Consider the following 13,576-nt stretch of genomic DNA (forward strand, 5'->3'; position numbering starts at 1 on the left):
AGCAGACAAAAGAACAACGCAGGGTTTAGTGTCGTTCCTCCGCGAAGAGGGGGAGCGACATAATGGTGCCGTGACTCGGATATGAAGCCTAGGCAGGGTTTAGTGTCGTTCCTCCACAAAGAGGGGGAGCGACAATGGGGCTTGTAAAGACTAACAACAACAACAAAAGTGTCTCAAAAGCAAAGCTATTTCTTATAGAGCAGCTTATAGTTAGTAAGGTATTTTCACCTAACTGATTATAGAAGCCCAGAAAAGTCAAATACTTTGTCCTAGATTAGACAACTAATAAAACAGCTCCTACTAAATTAGTATACTTTTCACTATCTTTAGCTATCTTTTATACCAATCTTTTATACCAATCTATTATACCTCTTTAAGAAGAATAGAATAGAACTCCACAGTAGAATCAAATAGAGTTCAAAAATGGTAAGGTGGGATTGAAATTTTAAGGTTAAAGAAACTTCAAGGGAGCCAGCGCTGTGGTATAGTAGATAAAGCTGCTGTCTGCAGGGCCAGCATCCCATATGGGCGCTGGTTCTAGTCTCAGCTGCTCCTCTTCTGATCCAGCTCTCTGCTGTGGCCTGGGAAAGCAGTAGAAGATGGCCCAAGTCCTTGGGCCCCTGCACCCACGTGGGAGACCCGGAAGAAGCCCCTGGTCCTGGCTTTGGATTGGCAGCTCCAGGCATTGTGGTCAACTGGGGAGTGAACAAGTGGATGAGAAGACCTCTCTCTCTGCCTCTCTGTAATTCTGCCTTTCAAATAAATATTTATTTATTTATTTGAAAGAGTTACACAGAGAGAGGAGGGAGGGAGAGGGAGAGGGAGGGAGAGAGAGAGAGAGAGAGAGGTCTTCTATCCGATGATTCACTCCCCAGCTGGCCGCAATGACTGGAGCTGGGCCAATCCAAAGCCAGGAGCTTCTTCCGGGTCTCCCACATGGGTGCAGGGGCCCAAGGACTTGGGCCATCTTCCACTGCTTTCCCAGGCCATAGCAGAGAGCTGGCGCAGAAGAGGAGCAGGTGAGACTAGAACCAGCGCCCATATGGGATGCTGGTGCTTCAGGCCAGGGTGTTAACCCACTGCACCACAGCACCAGCCCCATAAATAAATATTTTTTTTAAAAAAAAGAAACTTCAAGAAGTAGTTAGTCTTTTCTCTCATCTGCAGACAGAACAGGCAGAAAAGTTGTTACTTTCTAATCTTTTGGGAGAGTGATTCTATATTTTGGTTATTCCACAGGAAAGCATGTTCTTTCAAGTTACTAGAAAAAGCCAACACAGCATAACTTTAACCACATAAGGTTTTTCCAAGTTAGAAAATATTAGATATTTTTCTGCAAGTTTCCTGAAAATAATTTATAGACCAAAATTCATCATCTTTGCAGCTTTCATCTCAACTTACCAGTTTTCCCAAGTACCAAATCCACCACATATGGAGAAGTAGATACATAAATCTGATCCCAGCTGAACATGACATCCCTAATCTCAGCAAGTTTGCCTCCTGCAGTGTATCTGTGTCTACATAATTCCTCCCTTACTGTAACAACAGACCACTGACCTAGCATTTGTCTACAAGGTGGCACACAGCACCAGGGGAGAAGATGCTGGCTTCTTCAGGCTCACATTTTATCTCTTTCAGTCAGAAACTACTTTTGCTCACTGGTCTATTCATTTGTGTGATTTCAAAACACACAGGAGTAACAAGAGAAGCAGTGCAGTTGTCTGGTGTTGCTGTCAGAATAAAGAGCTGATAGTTTGAATGCATTATAAAAGCACAGTCACCTGGGACCTTTTTTTTTTTTTTTTTTTTTGACAGGCAGAGTGGATAGTGAAAGAGAGAGACAGAGAGAAAGGTCTTCCTTTGCAGTTGGTTCACCCTCCAATGGCTGCCACAGCTGGTGCGCTGCGGCCAGCGCACGGCACTGATCCGAAGGCAGGAGCCAGGTGCTTCTCTTGGTCTCCCATGGGGTGCAGGGCCCATGCACTTGGGCCATCCTCCACTGCACTCCTGGGCCATAGCAGAGAGCTGGCCTGGAAGAGGGGCAACCGGGACAGAACCCGGCGCCCCAACCGGGACTAGAACCCGGTGTGCCGGCGCCGCAAGGTGGAGGATTAGCCTAGTGAGCCGCAGCACCAGCCAGGACCATTTATTTTTAAAGCACTCGGTATTTATCTCTTCTTAGGGAAATATTGACCCATTTATGGTTTAGTAGGTCATATGATATTCATGAGTGACTTTAAATAATAAGGCTGTCATATTTCATATAATGTGTTTAAGAAAACAAGAGGAACTTTATATTTTAGAAATGGTGTTACTTAAGAAATTTCTGCCTTTGAAAGGTTCAATTTTAATAACCTGAAAAATCCTCCTATGTATCTAACTACATGATTTTCCAATAAAGCCACAAAAGGTACAATTGTTGCTACAAGGAGTATCTTCCTTTCTCACAGTTCAAGTGACTACGTGTAAGACATGACACTAAGGTCTTTTTCTTTCTTATCAGTTTGGGATCTTACTACGCTGCATGGCTAGTTTGCATTTTCTCTCAAGACATACCACCCTCAGTGCTTGGTGAACTCACCAAATTAAGCTTTCACAAGAGCAAACGAGCAGCACACAGGCAACGCAAGGTGAATGTCGGCCTGCGGCGGCAGTGGGCAGATCTTCCCCTGGGAGCTTCTCAACAGGCAGCCCTTAGCACGGCAGATTTCCACAGTAGACAGCATAGAATCACCTCAGTTCATACCACACTACGCTGGACAACTAAAAGCACTAAATATGAATAATACACTGGGGCCAGTGTTGTGGCATAGTCAGTTAAGTCACTGCCTACAACACCAGCATCCCAAATGGGTGCTGGTTCATTTCCCAGCTGCTACACTTCAAAACTAGCTCCGGGCTAATGGCCTGGGAAGGCAGTAGAAGATGGCCCAAGTGCTTGGGCCCCTGCTCCCACGTGGGAGACAGGAGGAAGTACCTGGCTCCTGGTTTCGGATTAGCACAGTTCTGGCCATTGCAGCCATTTGTGGGGAGAACCAATGGAAGGAAGACCTTTCTCTCTGTCTCTTTCTCACTGTCTGTAATTCTACCTCTCAAATAAATAAAATATTTTAAAAAAGATGATATTAACATTCACTTTTCTCCACAAAGCAATATCTTCATCAGCTTATACCTTTGAGGTGGTGAGGTCCACTTGGAACTTCTTTCCTCACTCTTACTGCCTCCTGGGCAGACTGGGTAGGGCTTGGCTGTGGAGAAGCTTCTCCAAGGTTTTCCAGCAAAATTTTCATCAAAACTGTTAAATCGTCTTCACTGAGAGCAACCTAGAAACCAGGAAAAATTTGTTGCTAACATAATGTCATAAAAAATGCAAAATATCAGACCTAATTCTCAGTTTATGTTTCTCTAAATTAACAATGTGCTGATCTATTTAAAACAGAAAATAAAGAGTCAGTGTTGAGACCCCAAATATCAGGAGAAAATTCCATCTTTTCTAAGAAGAGACATGCCTCCTGAGTGTGAATACACTCCTGCCTCCACCGTATCCAAGCGAAGACCCCTCCTGCCTGATCTGTTACCACACCATACCACACCTCTCCCAGTCTCCCCACCTCTCTCCTCACCCAGAACCAGTTCTTTCCTCTAGACCATTTACTCCTCCCCACACTCAACATAGTGCTTTTCAGTTTACAGTCGCAATTCGGAAGTTAATAAGGATGTGTGTATATGGTTCTTATTCCCAATTCTTACACAGTCAGACATACATAAAACACTCACTGAACTTACCAAAAATAGTATCTCTTAGAATAACAAATTAAACTAAAAATAATTTTTATGAACAAAACAAAGAATTCTGCTCATCTCTCGTCTTTGCAGAACTAGAAGTATGGCAAAAAGCCAAAAAAAATAAAAAAATAAAAAAGGCAGCTCTTTCTATAGCAGTTCCACCACTTTAAAACTGTGTTGTTGACTAAGTTTGTCAGCCTCCTCAATTCAAGTATGTCTTTAAAAATGGGAATAATATCTTCTTCACAGGTAGCTATAGAACAATATGAAGCAGCTAAAATTAACAAAGCTGCCCTGGGCTATTAAAGTCTATAAAATCAGTACTTTCTTTGGAGCTTCTTACCCTTCTACCTTACAAAAAATTTTCTCTATAGGATACAGTAATCCAAAAGCCTGTTTCAAGTGTTTACACACAAATCCATATAAACATGCAGGCACACACAGAGCACCTCCTCTGAATGCCGCAGGACCCTGTGTGACCCAAACTAGATCCCTGTCACCAGGGAAATTGCTTGCTTGCCAATCTGAATGAAAATAGGGAAATTTTTAGTTTAGGATAATAATCAGGCATTTCTTGTTTACCTCAAACCACAGTACTTAGACAACAGGCATAACTGTAACACCCTAGAAATTCCTGTGGATCCATCTCTACTCAGGACAGCAACCACGATATCACAGCTGCCTGAAGAACAGCTAACTACACTATCTCTGGCACTTCACTGTGAGTAGAAGAATAACTCTGTCACATGGGGCAATTCAAAAAGTTCATGAAATAATGGAATTAAAAGAAGAGTTCAGTTTGGTACAAAAATACTTGAAATACATGCATAGTTTTTTCATAATACAGATTTACTGTGAACTTTCTGAGATCTTATTAGACTGATCTTCACTGAGTCTGACAATCTTGAAAGGTAGCTCTACAGTGCTTTAACAACTATCAGGAGCAGGCACTTAGCCTAGCAGTTAAGACACCTATTCAGATCCCTGTGTCTCACACTGCAGCACCTGGGTTCCAGGACAGACTCCAGCTCCTGAAACCAGTTTCCTGCTAATGCAGACCCTGGAAGGCAGCAGTGATGGCTCCAGTGGCTGTGCTCCTGCCACTCACATGAGACATCTGGACTGGCTCCTGACTACTGACTTTGACACAAGACACTGGCACTGATGGGGTGGGTCACTGGACAGGAACTCTTCCCCCTTCTCTCTCACACAGTGTGTGTGTTTGTGTATGTGTGTGTGTATGTGTAGAAGGGGGTCCTGAAATAAAAATTCAAAGAAAAAACACTAAAAATAAAAAGCACCAACCTCTAGAATTTAATGGTGTAACCCAGGTAATACTCCTTCTCAGCTGCACCGTAGCCCTGAAACACTATACAGAGTATGACTAAAGAGAGGGTGTTTAGAGACGTCGACAGGGCTGGCCAATTAGGCAGTGGGAACATTATCCAGTGTCTCTGCATTGTAGAGATAATATGTGTCTTTTTTGGTTAAAGTAAGGATCACACATAGGGGCTAAACCGTTGGATCTGTTTCTGTCCATGTTTGGGAAACTTCAAACATAAAGCCCAAGGACAGAGCACACTGTAGTCCTCCCCTAGCCCTTTCCACCTAACTGTGTCAAAACTTAACAAGCAGCTCTGCTTCCTTCAGGTATCTTCCCCCATGACCGACATGGCTGAAGCCCCTGCGTGTACCTCTCAGACTCCAGTCCCTTCTCCTTTCATCCCCAGAGAAAGATACTATCCTGAGTGAGAGAATTATCACTCCTATGAAGACTTTCTTACATTTACTACTGCCTCCCCTATAATAATATAGCATTGCCCTGCTTGCTGTAAAATGTAGCAGAACAATATCACCATTTTGCAGCTCACTTTTTTCATTTTTATGTTTAAAATATACTTATTTTGTTTCAGACAGCTCTAGTTCATTCATTTTATATGCTTTGCAATGCTCTTGTGTGAATATATCATAATTTCATATACATTCTCCTACTGATAGACATTTAGATTTTACTTTTGCTTTCAGCAAACCTATGACCACACAATCTTTGGAAGAAAAGATCAAATATTAATCTTAGGACCCAATCTTTTAGCTATAAGAGAGAAACTAAGAAAAGGCACTCAGATTCTGGAATAGAGACTTCTCCATCAACACTTCCAATAGATACAATTCAGTATGCTTCTCATGTAATAAATCCAGTCTTGCAAACAGAGATAAAATATCCACTTCTACAATAAGCTTCAATTTCCTCCTTAGTGAATTCCTTTCTATTTTATTATAGAATTTAGCCTAAAATAATCATAGATATAAAAAACTTCTCAACTACTAAGTTTTTATTTGCTTTTCAAACACTCTATTTGCTTAAGTCTCTCCCTCTCCAGCCCCAACCCCTGTTGTTTGACTTCAACAGTTTCACTACAGCCAACACAGAACACAGGATGCCTACACTTCCAGAACTGCCTTCACCAGTCTCACTTCCTCCTGTAAGCTGGGATGTAATCCACTCACCACGCTATCACTACTGCTGCCAAATAAACACATATGCCTGTTCAAAATGATGTTCACTTCTCTAATTAAAAGACAGTATCTGGCAGGAAAACCCGCTGCCTACAGCGCCAGCATACCATCTGGGTGCTAGTTTGAGTCTCGGCTGCTGCGCTTCCAACCCAGTTCCCTGCTAATATGCCTGGGAAAGCAGCAGAGTATGGTACAAGTGCTTGGGCCCCTGTAACCACGTGGGAGACATGGAAAAAGCTCCAGGCTCCTGGCTTCGACCTGGCCTAGCCCCAGCCATTGTGGCCATCTGGTAAGTGAACCAGAGGATGGAAGATCTCTTTATCTCTGTGTAATTCTTTCAAATAAATAAGCATTTTTTTTAGAAGAGGGATTCTACACATCAAAAATACTAAAGTGCTTTCAATGTTTATCTGAACCTCACTCTGGACTCATACAATTTAACTGTGTTAAGACTTAATAGAATTTTCCAAAGTGAAGACTATTTTTACTATACCACAACAAGTTCATCTCAGTCTTCTTGCTGTTTCTACCAAACATATAAATAAAATGAAGTACAGAAAAGCATGGTAAACAAGGATGATCTTATTTCAGGTAACCAAGTATTCCTTTCTAATGTAGCATTATTTCTGATATACACTAGAATTTCCCTGTGATCAATGACAAAAGCCTATACAGCAATTTTCATAAATTTAATACTATATACTTACCTGCATAGGTTTTAGCTTTCCTTTTATCTCCATATCTGGAATTTGCATATACCATGTTGCAGATAAATTTCGTTGTACAGACAAAAGCATGTTGACTGGCTTTAAAATTTCAATGTCAGGTTGTAGCAAGTCATCCTGCAAAATAGTTCTGAAAGAAAAACAAGAGGTCATGAAAAAGGGAATTAAAAGATAAGTTTATTTTAGTGCAAAGAATCTTGAAATCTGTATCTTCATAATATACATTTCCATAAACCTTCTGAAAACTCCAAATAGGGTAACTTTGCATCAAAATAAACTCATCTTTTAATTCCATATTCCATGAACTTTCTGAAGTGCCTTTACATAAATACATATATATGACATATATAAATATATATACTTTTTAATCTGCACTTTAAATGGGGGCTATTTTCATATTGTGTAACAATTTCCATATAGCATTTTCCTAAGCACCTCAGGCTCCTATCAGAATTTTGTAGAACACACTTCTTTGTCACAAATCGGCCCGAGTCAGTTTAAATCAAATTTATTATGCAGAGGTATCTAAAGTAAAGTCTGTAATATAGTGATTTCAAACACAGTTTTCAGAAAGTATGACTAGTGCATTATTTACTTACACAAAGACAATTTATTATAGCAATGCCATGCAAATAAAAGTTATATCCTCGGCCGGCACTGTGGCTCACTAGGCTAATCCTCCGCCTTGCGGCGCCGGCACACAGGGTTCTAGTCCCGGTCGGGGCACCGGATTCTGTCCCGGTTGCCCCTCTTCCAGGCCAGCTCTCTGCTGTGGCCAGGGAGTGCAGTGGAGGATGGCCCAAGTACTTGGGCCCTGCACCCCATGGGAGACCAGGAGAAGTACCTGGCTCCTGCCATCGGATCAGCGTGGTACGCTGGCCGCAGCGCGCTGGCCGCGGCGGCCACTGGAGGGTGAACCAACGGCAAAGAAAGACCTTTCTCTCTGTCTCTCTCTCTCTCTCACTGTCCACTCTGCCTGTCAAAAAAAAAAAAAAAGTTATATCCTCTTAAAATTGGAAGATAAAGAAAGGTATCATATATTTAATCCTGATTATGTTACTGGTACTTCTCCAAAAACAAGGAGAAAACTCACCAAATCTAAAAGTTAAACGTATAATATTGTTATTTTCAGTATGCCTGCCAATAAACATATACAAAATCAAATAAGTATTCCTACAACTCTTTCTCATCTGGATTCAATAATCCTTTAGACAACTCAATGAAAATTCCCAGGGAATTTTTACAGAATGGGAAAAATACACATTATAAATTTAGCAAGACAAAATGCAGGCCCTATGAGAAACACTACTATTAACCACTAACTAAAAACCAATAGTCAAGGTTTCAAAATTACAATAAGAAATGAGCATCACAAAGCAGTAAACTATGCTAACACAGGAAAGATATCTACAAAAATCCTCTAATACATAACTAGATGCTGTACTCATACCTGGAAAGCTTCAGCTGAGTGAGCTGGATGTTCATCTTATCAATGACTGGAGGAAGAGAATAATGCTCCACAGCAATCAAGCTGAAGTTGTTTTCAACTCTGATTAAACCCAGATCTGCGATGACAGCATTAGGTGACACTGAAGACTGAGGAATAATAATAACTGGTGCCTTCAGATTGATGTCCATCAAAAGGCGGAAACTCCTGTGAGCCAAGTCCTTCATGCTGGAAGCAGCTCTTTCCGCAGCCTGAGCGGTGGCTGCACTCACAGCTTCTTTAGCAGTTTGGAAATTGTTGAGGAAATTCTGTTGGAGGACACTGTTGCTTAGAGAATTTTCTCAAAAAGCAAGTATTTTTAAAAGGAAAAGCTTCTTAAAAGCATTTACTTTAAAGAGGAAAACTAAATAAAATAGGTCATATGAAAGAGATGCTGCTTATGGTTGTATATATCACAGAGTAAAGCCTAGAAATATACATTCCGAGCTACTAACAACAGCTGCCTCTAGAAGAGTTAACTTTCATTTTCTCTATTTCAGAACTATTTAATTTTTATGACAAATTTTTCTACTAATTCTTTTTTACACCTTTTTTTTTTTTTTTTTTTTTTAATGAACACTGGTCACTGAAAACTCAAATTTAAATGAAAAGGTTAGGGGCCAACATGTGGCACAGATAACTGAAGCCACCTCCTGCAACATCAGCATCCCCTAGCAGAGCACCCAATCAAGTCCCAGTTGCCCCTCTCATGACTCAGCTCCCTGGTAATGTGCCTCAGAAAGCAGCAGAATATGGCTCAAGTATTTGGGTCCCTCCCAGCCAGGTAGCAGACCCAGATAGTCTGCCCCAGCCCCAGCCACTGAGTCCTTCTGGGGAGTGACCCAACAGATAGAAGATCTGTCTCTCCCTATCTTTTTCTCTGTCACTCACATTTCAAATGAATAAATAAATCTTTAAAAAAAAAAAAAAAAAAGAAAAGAAAAGAAATAAGCAAATAAATGAAAGGGTTAAAAGAAAGCACTTCAGGGCCAGCGCTGTGGCACAGTGGGTTAAAGCCCTGGCCTGAAGCGCCGGCATTCCATATGGGCTCCAGTTCTAGTCCTGGCTGCTCCACTTCCAATTCAGCTCTCTGCTATGGCCTGGGAAAGCAGTAGAAGATGGCCCAAGTCCTTGGGCCCCTGTACTCATGTGGGAGACCCGGAAGAAGCTCCTGGCTCCTGGCTTCGAATCAGCACAACTCTGGCCATTGCTGCCATCTAGAACGTGAACCACCATATAGAAGACTTCTCTCAGTCTCTACCTCTCTCTGTAACTCTTTCAAATAAACAAAATAAATCTTTAAAAAAAAAAAAAGAAAAAGAAAGCACTTCACTTTTCCCAAATTGGATTCAGTGCTTTCCTTCCGGGTCAGAGGAATAAAGTTAATTCTTAAAAACTGAGGTTTGGGGGCTGGCATTGTGACATAGCAGGTTAAGCTGCCAGCTTGTGATACTGGCATCCCATATGGGCCCCAAGGTTCACCTCGGCTGCTCCACTCCTGATCCAGCTCCCTGCTAAAGCACAGGGGAAAGCAGCGGAGGATGGCCCAAGTGCTTAGGCCCCAACCCATTTAGGAGACATGGAAAAAGCTCCTAGCTCCTGGCTTTGGCCTGCCTTGGCCCTGGGGCCATTGCAGCCATTTGGGGAGTGAATCAGTGGATGGAAGATCTTGATTTCTCTCTCTCTCTCTTTGTAACTCTTTCAAATTTAGAAAAAAAAATATTAAAAAATAAAAGCCTATGGTTCTGTCAGCTACTTTATAAAGTTTTTTGCCAGCGCCGCGGCTCACTAGGCTAATCCTCCGCCTTGTGGCGCCGGCACACCGGGTTCTAGTCCCGGTCGGGGCGCCGGATTCTGTCCCTCTTCCAGGCCAGCTCTCTGCTGTGGCCAGGGAGTGCAGTGGAGGATGGCCCAGGTGCTTGGGCCCTGCACCCCATGGGAGACCAGGAAAAGCACCTGGCTCCTGGCTCCTGCCATCGGACCAGCGTGGTGCGCCGGCCGCAGTGCGCCGGCCGCGGCGGCCATTGGAGGGTGAACCAACGGCAAAGGAAGACCTTTCTCTCTGTCTCTCTCTCTCACTGTCCACTCTGCCTGTCAAAAAAAATAAATAAATAAAAAATAAATAAATAAATAAAAAATAAAAAAATATAAAGTTTTTAAAAAAATGTACTCAAGCATTCACAAAGATATTCAATTCTTTATGATACTACAATTAATAAGACTCAAAAGTTCTCTAAATGGTAAGAACCATTTCATACCAATTTCAATTAAAAACAGACTTTCCTCACTCAAGAAAAGGTCATTCTTAGAAGCAATTTTTTATGCTCATCAATTAATAAATACAAAAGCAACTTAATCTCTCTCCCATTCCCCAAAATAAATTATCTTCTACAAAAGTAAACATGGTGGTTGTGGTAGAAATTCCTGACTTGAAAGCTTTGATTAGCAGCCACAGGAAGAGGCAGAGGCAGAGGCAGAATGAAACTCTTCTGCCCATGACACACAGAATTATAAGAGAATTTCATGGCTTTGTTGATCACAAATATAACCAACTTCTGTTAAGTTCCATTATTAGTCTTTCTATTGCCTAATGAGCTTCCTTTCAGCTGAATACCTGTAAAGACATTTCATCAAACAACAGCGAAAAGTCCTAAATTTGATCAGAAAAAATTTTTAAAGCATGTAACTATGAAAATTATAGAGAACAGTTCCTATGTTCAAAACAATGATTTTTAAAAATTCACTGGTTATCCATCATGGAATTAAAAATTTTTTATTTAGCATTTGGGAATTTATCACACTGCCCTATTAGTGAAGATTTTGATTAACATGGTTCAATCACATAGGCAAACTATTTAAGACTCAATGAGAAAGAAGTATTTTTTTAAAACACTTACCAAAAGAGACATGAAGAATTTATGAACATAAACAATCTGAATACAACCCACTCTGAGGCTCAGTCTGCCGTCCACCTTAGTCACATCAGCATATCCCTGCCCCTCAGTGGCATCTGGATAAAGAGTCATTTGGAATCTAAAGACTTCATCTTCCAAAATAGAAACAGCCTAAAAAGATGAGGTTAACCAGTTATGACATCAAAGGGGCTGAATAGCCTTATCACTATACCATAGTTCCCTTACTACAGACTGACACAGAAAGGAGCAACATACAAATTCAATCTGAAAAATAATTATTTAAAAATATTTAACTTGGAGGCCGAGGTTGTAGCATAGTGAGTAAAGCCACAAGCCAACCACCAGCATCCCATATGAGTGTTGGCTCATGTCCCAGAGCTCCACTTTCAATCCAGCTCCCTACTAATGGCCTGAGAGAGCAGCAGCAGATGGTCCAAGTGCTTGGGCCTGTACTTACATATGAGACCCGGAAGTTTGGCCTGGCGCAGCCCCAGCAGTTTTGGCCATCTGGGGAGTGAACCAGTGCATGGAAACTCTCTCTCTCTCCCTCTTTCCCTCTGTCTGTCTCTCCTCTCTGTAACTCTGCTTTTCAAATAAATAAATCTTTAAAAAAATTTTAATACTTAACAGTAACATTTTCCTGTTTCTATGAAATTATGAGTGGAAATATCAACCACGTAACTGTTCAGAAATAACTTTTACTGCAAGTAAGGAGGTTTCACCTGTGCAAAGTGTGAAAGCAGACTGTTACCATGCCCACCCAAACCCTAACAAAATGCCTGACATATGACAACTAATACGTCTATACCAAATAGACTAAATGGATCACAGTATCTCAAATCCAAAGAACAAAATAAATTTCAATATAAAAATCTATTTTAATCACCTTTTTATGAATGGACAGCAAATCAGCATTTGTAACTACAATATTCCGAAGTCTAGCAAACACATCAGTCTGCTTTGGCTTCACAGAAATAGAGGTGTCCATCCCTATGAGAAACACAACATTTATAAAATTTCCACTCAAAGTGAATCAATTTAGGAGTATCTTAAGACCACAACAGATACCACCAAGATACATAATGTCACAATTAGACATATTAACAGTATCAACTTCCAGGTGTGAGATACCTAAAGTCTGTAATATCTTTAAGTGCTACAGACATCTCATACACAAAAATGGAAATTTTAAAATAAAAAAAAAAAACACTAAATTTCAAGGAAAAAAATCACATTTCAAAAAGTCAAATAATTAGGGTCAGCCTTCTGGCGTAGTGAGTTGAGTTGCCGGCATCCCATATGGATACAGGTTCATGTCCTGGCTGCTCCACTTCCAATCCAGCTCCCTGCTAACATGCCTGGGAAAGCAATGGAAGATGGTCCAAGTGCTTGTGCCCTTTTACCCGCATGGAAGACCTGAAAGAGGCTCCTGGATGCTGGCTTTGGCCTGGCCCAACCCTGGCCATTGTGGCTATTTAAGGAGTAAACTAGAGGAGGGAAGACCTGTCTCTCTCCATCTTTCTGTAACTCTTTCAAATAAATAAATAAATCTTTTTTTTAAAGCAAACTTAAAAAAAAAAATTCAAATATCCTATGCAATGGCAAGATCAGAACTGGTCATTTGGAAAGATATATTTGTTAAACAGCCACCTAATAATCGTGTTACACTATTAAAACTGTTGCTCCAGTAATTAAAAATAAATGAGGCTGGCACCGCGGCTCACTAGGCTACTCCTCCACCTACGGCACCGGCACCCCGGGTTCTAGTCCCGGTTGGGGCGCCAGTTCTGTCCCAGTTGCTCCTCTTCCAGTCTAGCTCTCTGCTGTGGCCCAGGAAGGCAGTGGAGGATGGCCCAAGTGCTTGGGCGCCTGCACCCGCATGGGAGACCAGGAGGAAGCACCTGGCTTCTGGCTTCGGATCGGTGCAGCGCCCCGGCCGTAGTGGCCATTTGGGGAGTGAACCAACAGAAGGAAGACCTTTGTCTCTGTCTCTCTCTCTCTCTGTCTAATTCTGCCTGTCAATAAATAAATAAATAAATAAATAAATAAAATAAAAATAAATGAAAACTATTTGATGAGTTAGTACTCCTATTTATCTAATAAACTGTAACCACAATAAAGTCTTCTAGGACTTCTCTCCAAAGAGT

At 41.3% G+C, this 13,576-nt stretch overlaps 1 protein-coding gene across 5 annotated transcripts in view; it reads right to left on the reverse strand.

The window, feature by feature from the left end:
• Nucleotides 1-13,576, reverse strand: part of VPS13C (vacuolar protein sorting 13 homolog C) — a 207,616-nt gene that overhangs the window by 67,655 nt on the left and 126,385 nt on the right. For all 5 annotated transcript variants that reach the window (XR_007910408.3, XM_051822342.3, XM_051822343.3 and 2 more), the window contains 5 exons: nucleotides 12,316-12,419; nucleotides 11,412-11,579; nucleotides 8,479-8,783; nucleotides 7,011-7,158; nucleotides 3,173-3,323 (listed from right to left, as the gene is read on the reverse strand). Coding sequence is in view for 4 of the 5 variants with exons in the window: in XM_051822342.3 (XP_051678302.3) it covers nucleotides 3,173-3,323; nucleotides 7,011-7,158; nucleotides 8,479-8,783; nucleotides 11,412-11,579; nucleotides 12,316-12,419 (876 nt within the window). In the remaining variant the exon portion in view is untranslated. The remainder of the gene's footprint in view (nucleotides 1-3,172; nucleotides 3,324-7,010; nucleotides 7,159-8,478; nucleotides 8,784-11,411; nucleotides 11,580-12,315; nucleotides 12,420-13,576) is intronic.

The sequence above is a fragment of the Oryctolagus cuniculus genome, chromosome 12 (assembly GCF_051225735.1).
Source record: "Oryctolagus cuniculus isolate XC-2025 breed Fujian yellow rabbit chromosome 12, ASM5122573v1, whole genome shotgun sequence".
Classification (NCBI taxonomy): domain Eukaryota; kingdom Metazoa; phylum Chordata; class Mammalia; order Lagomorpha; family Leporidae; genus Oryctolagus; species Oryctolagus cuniculus.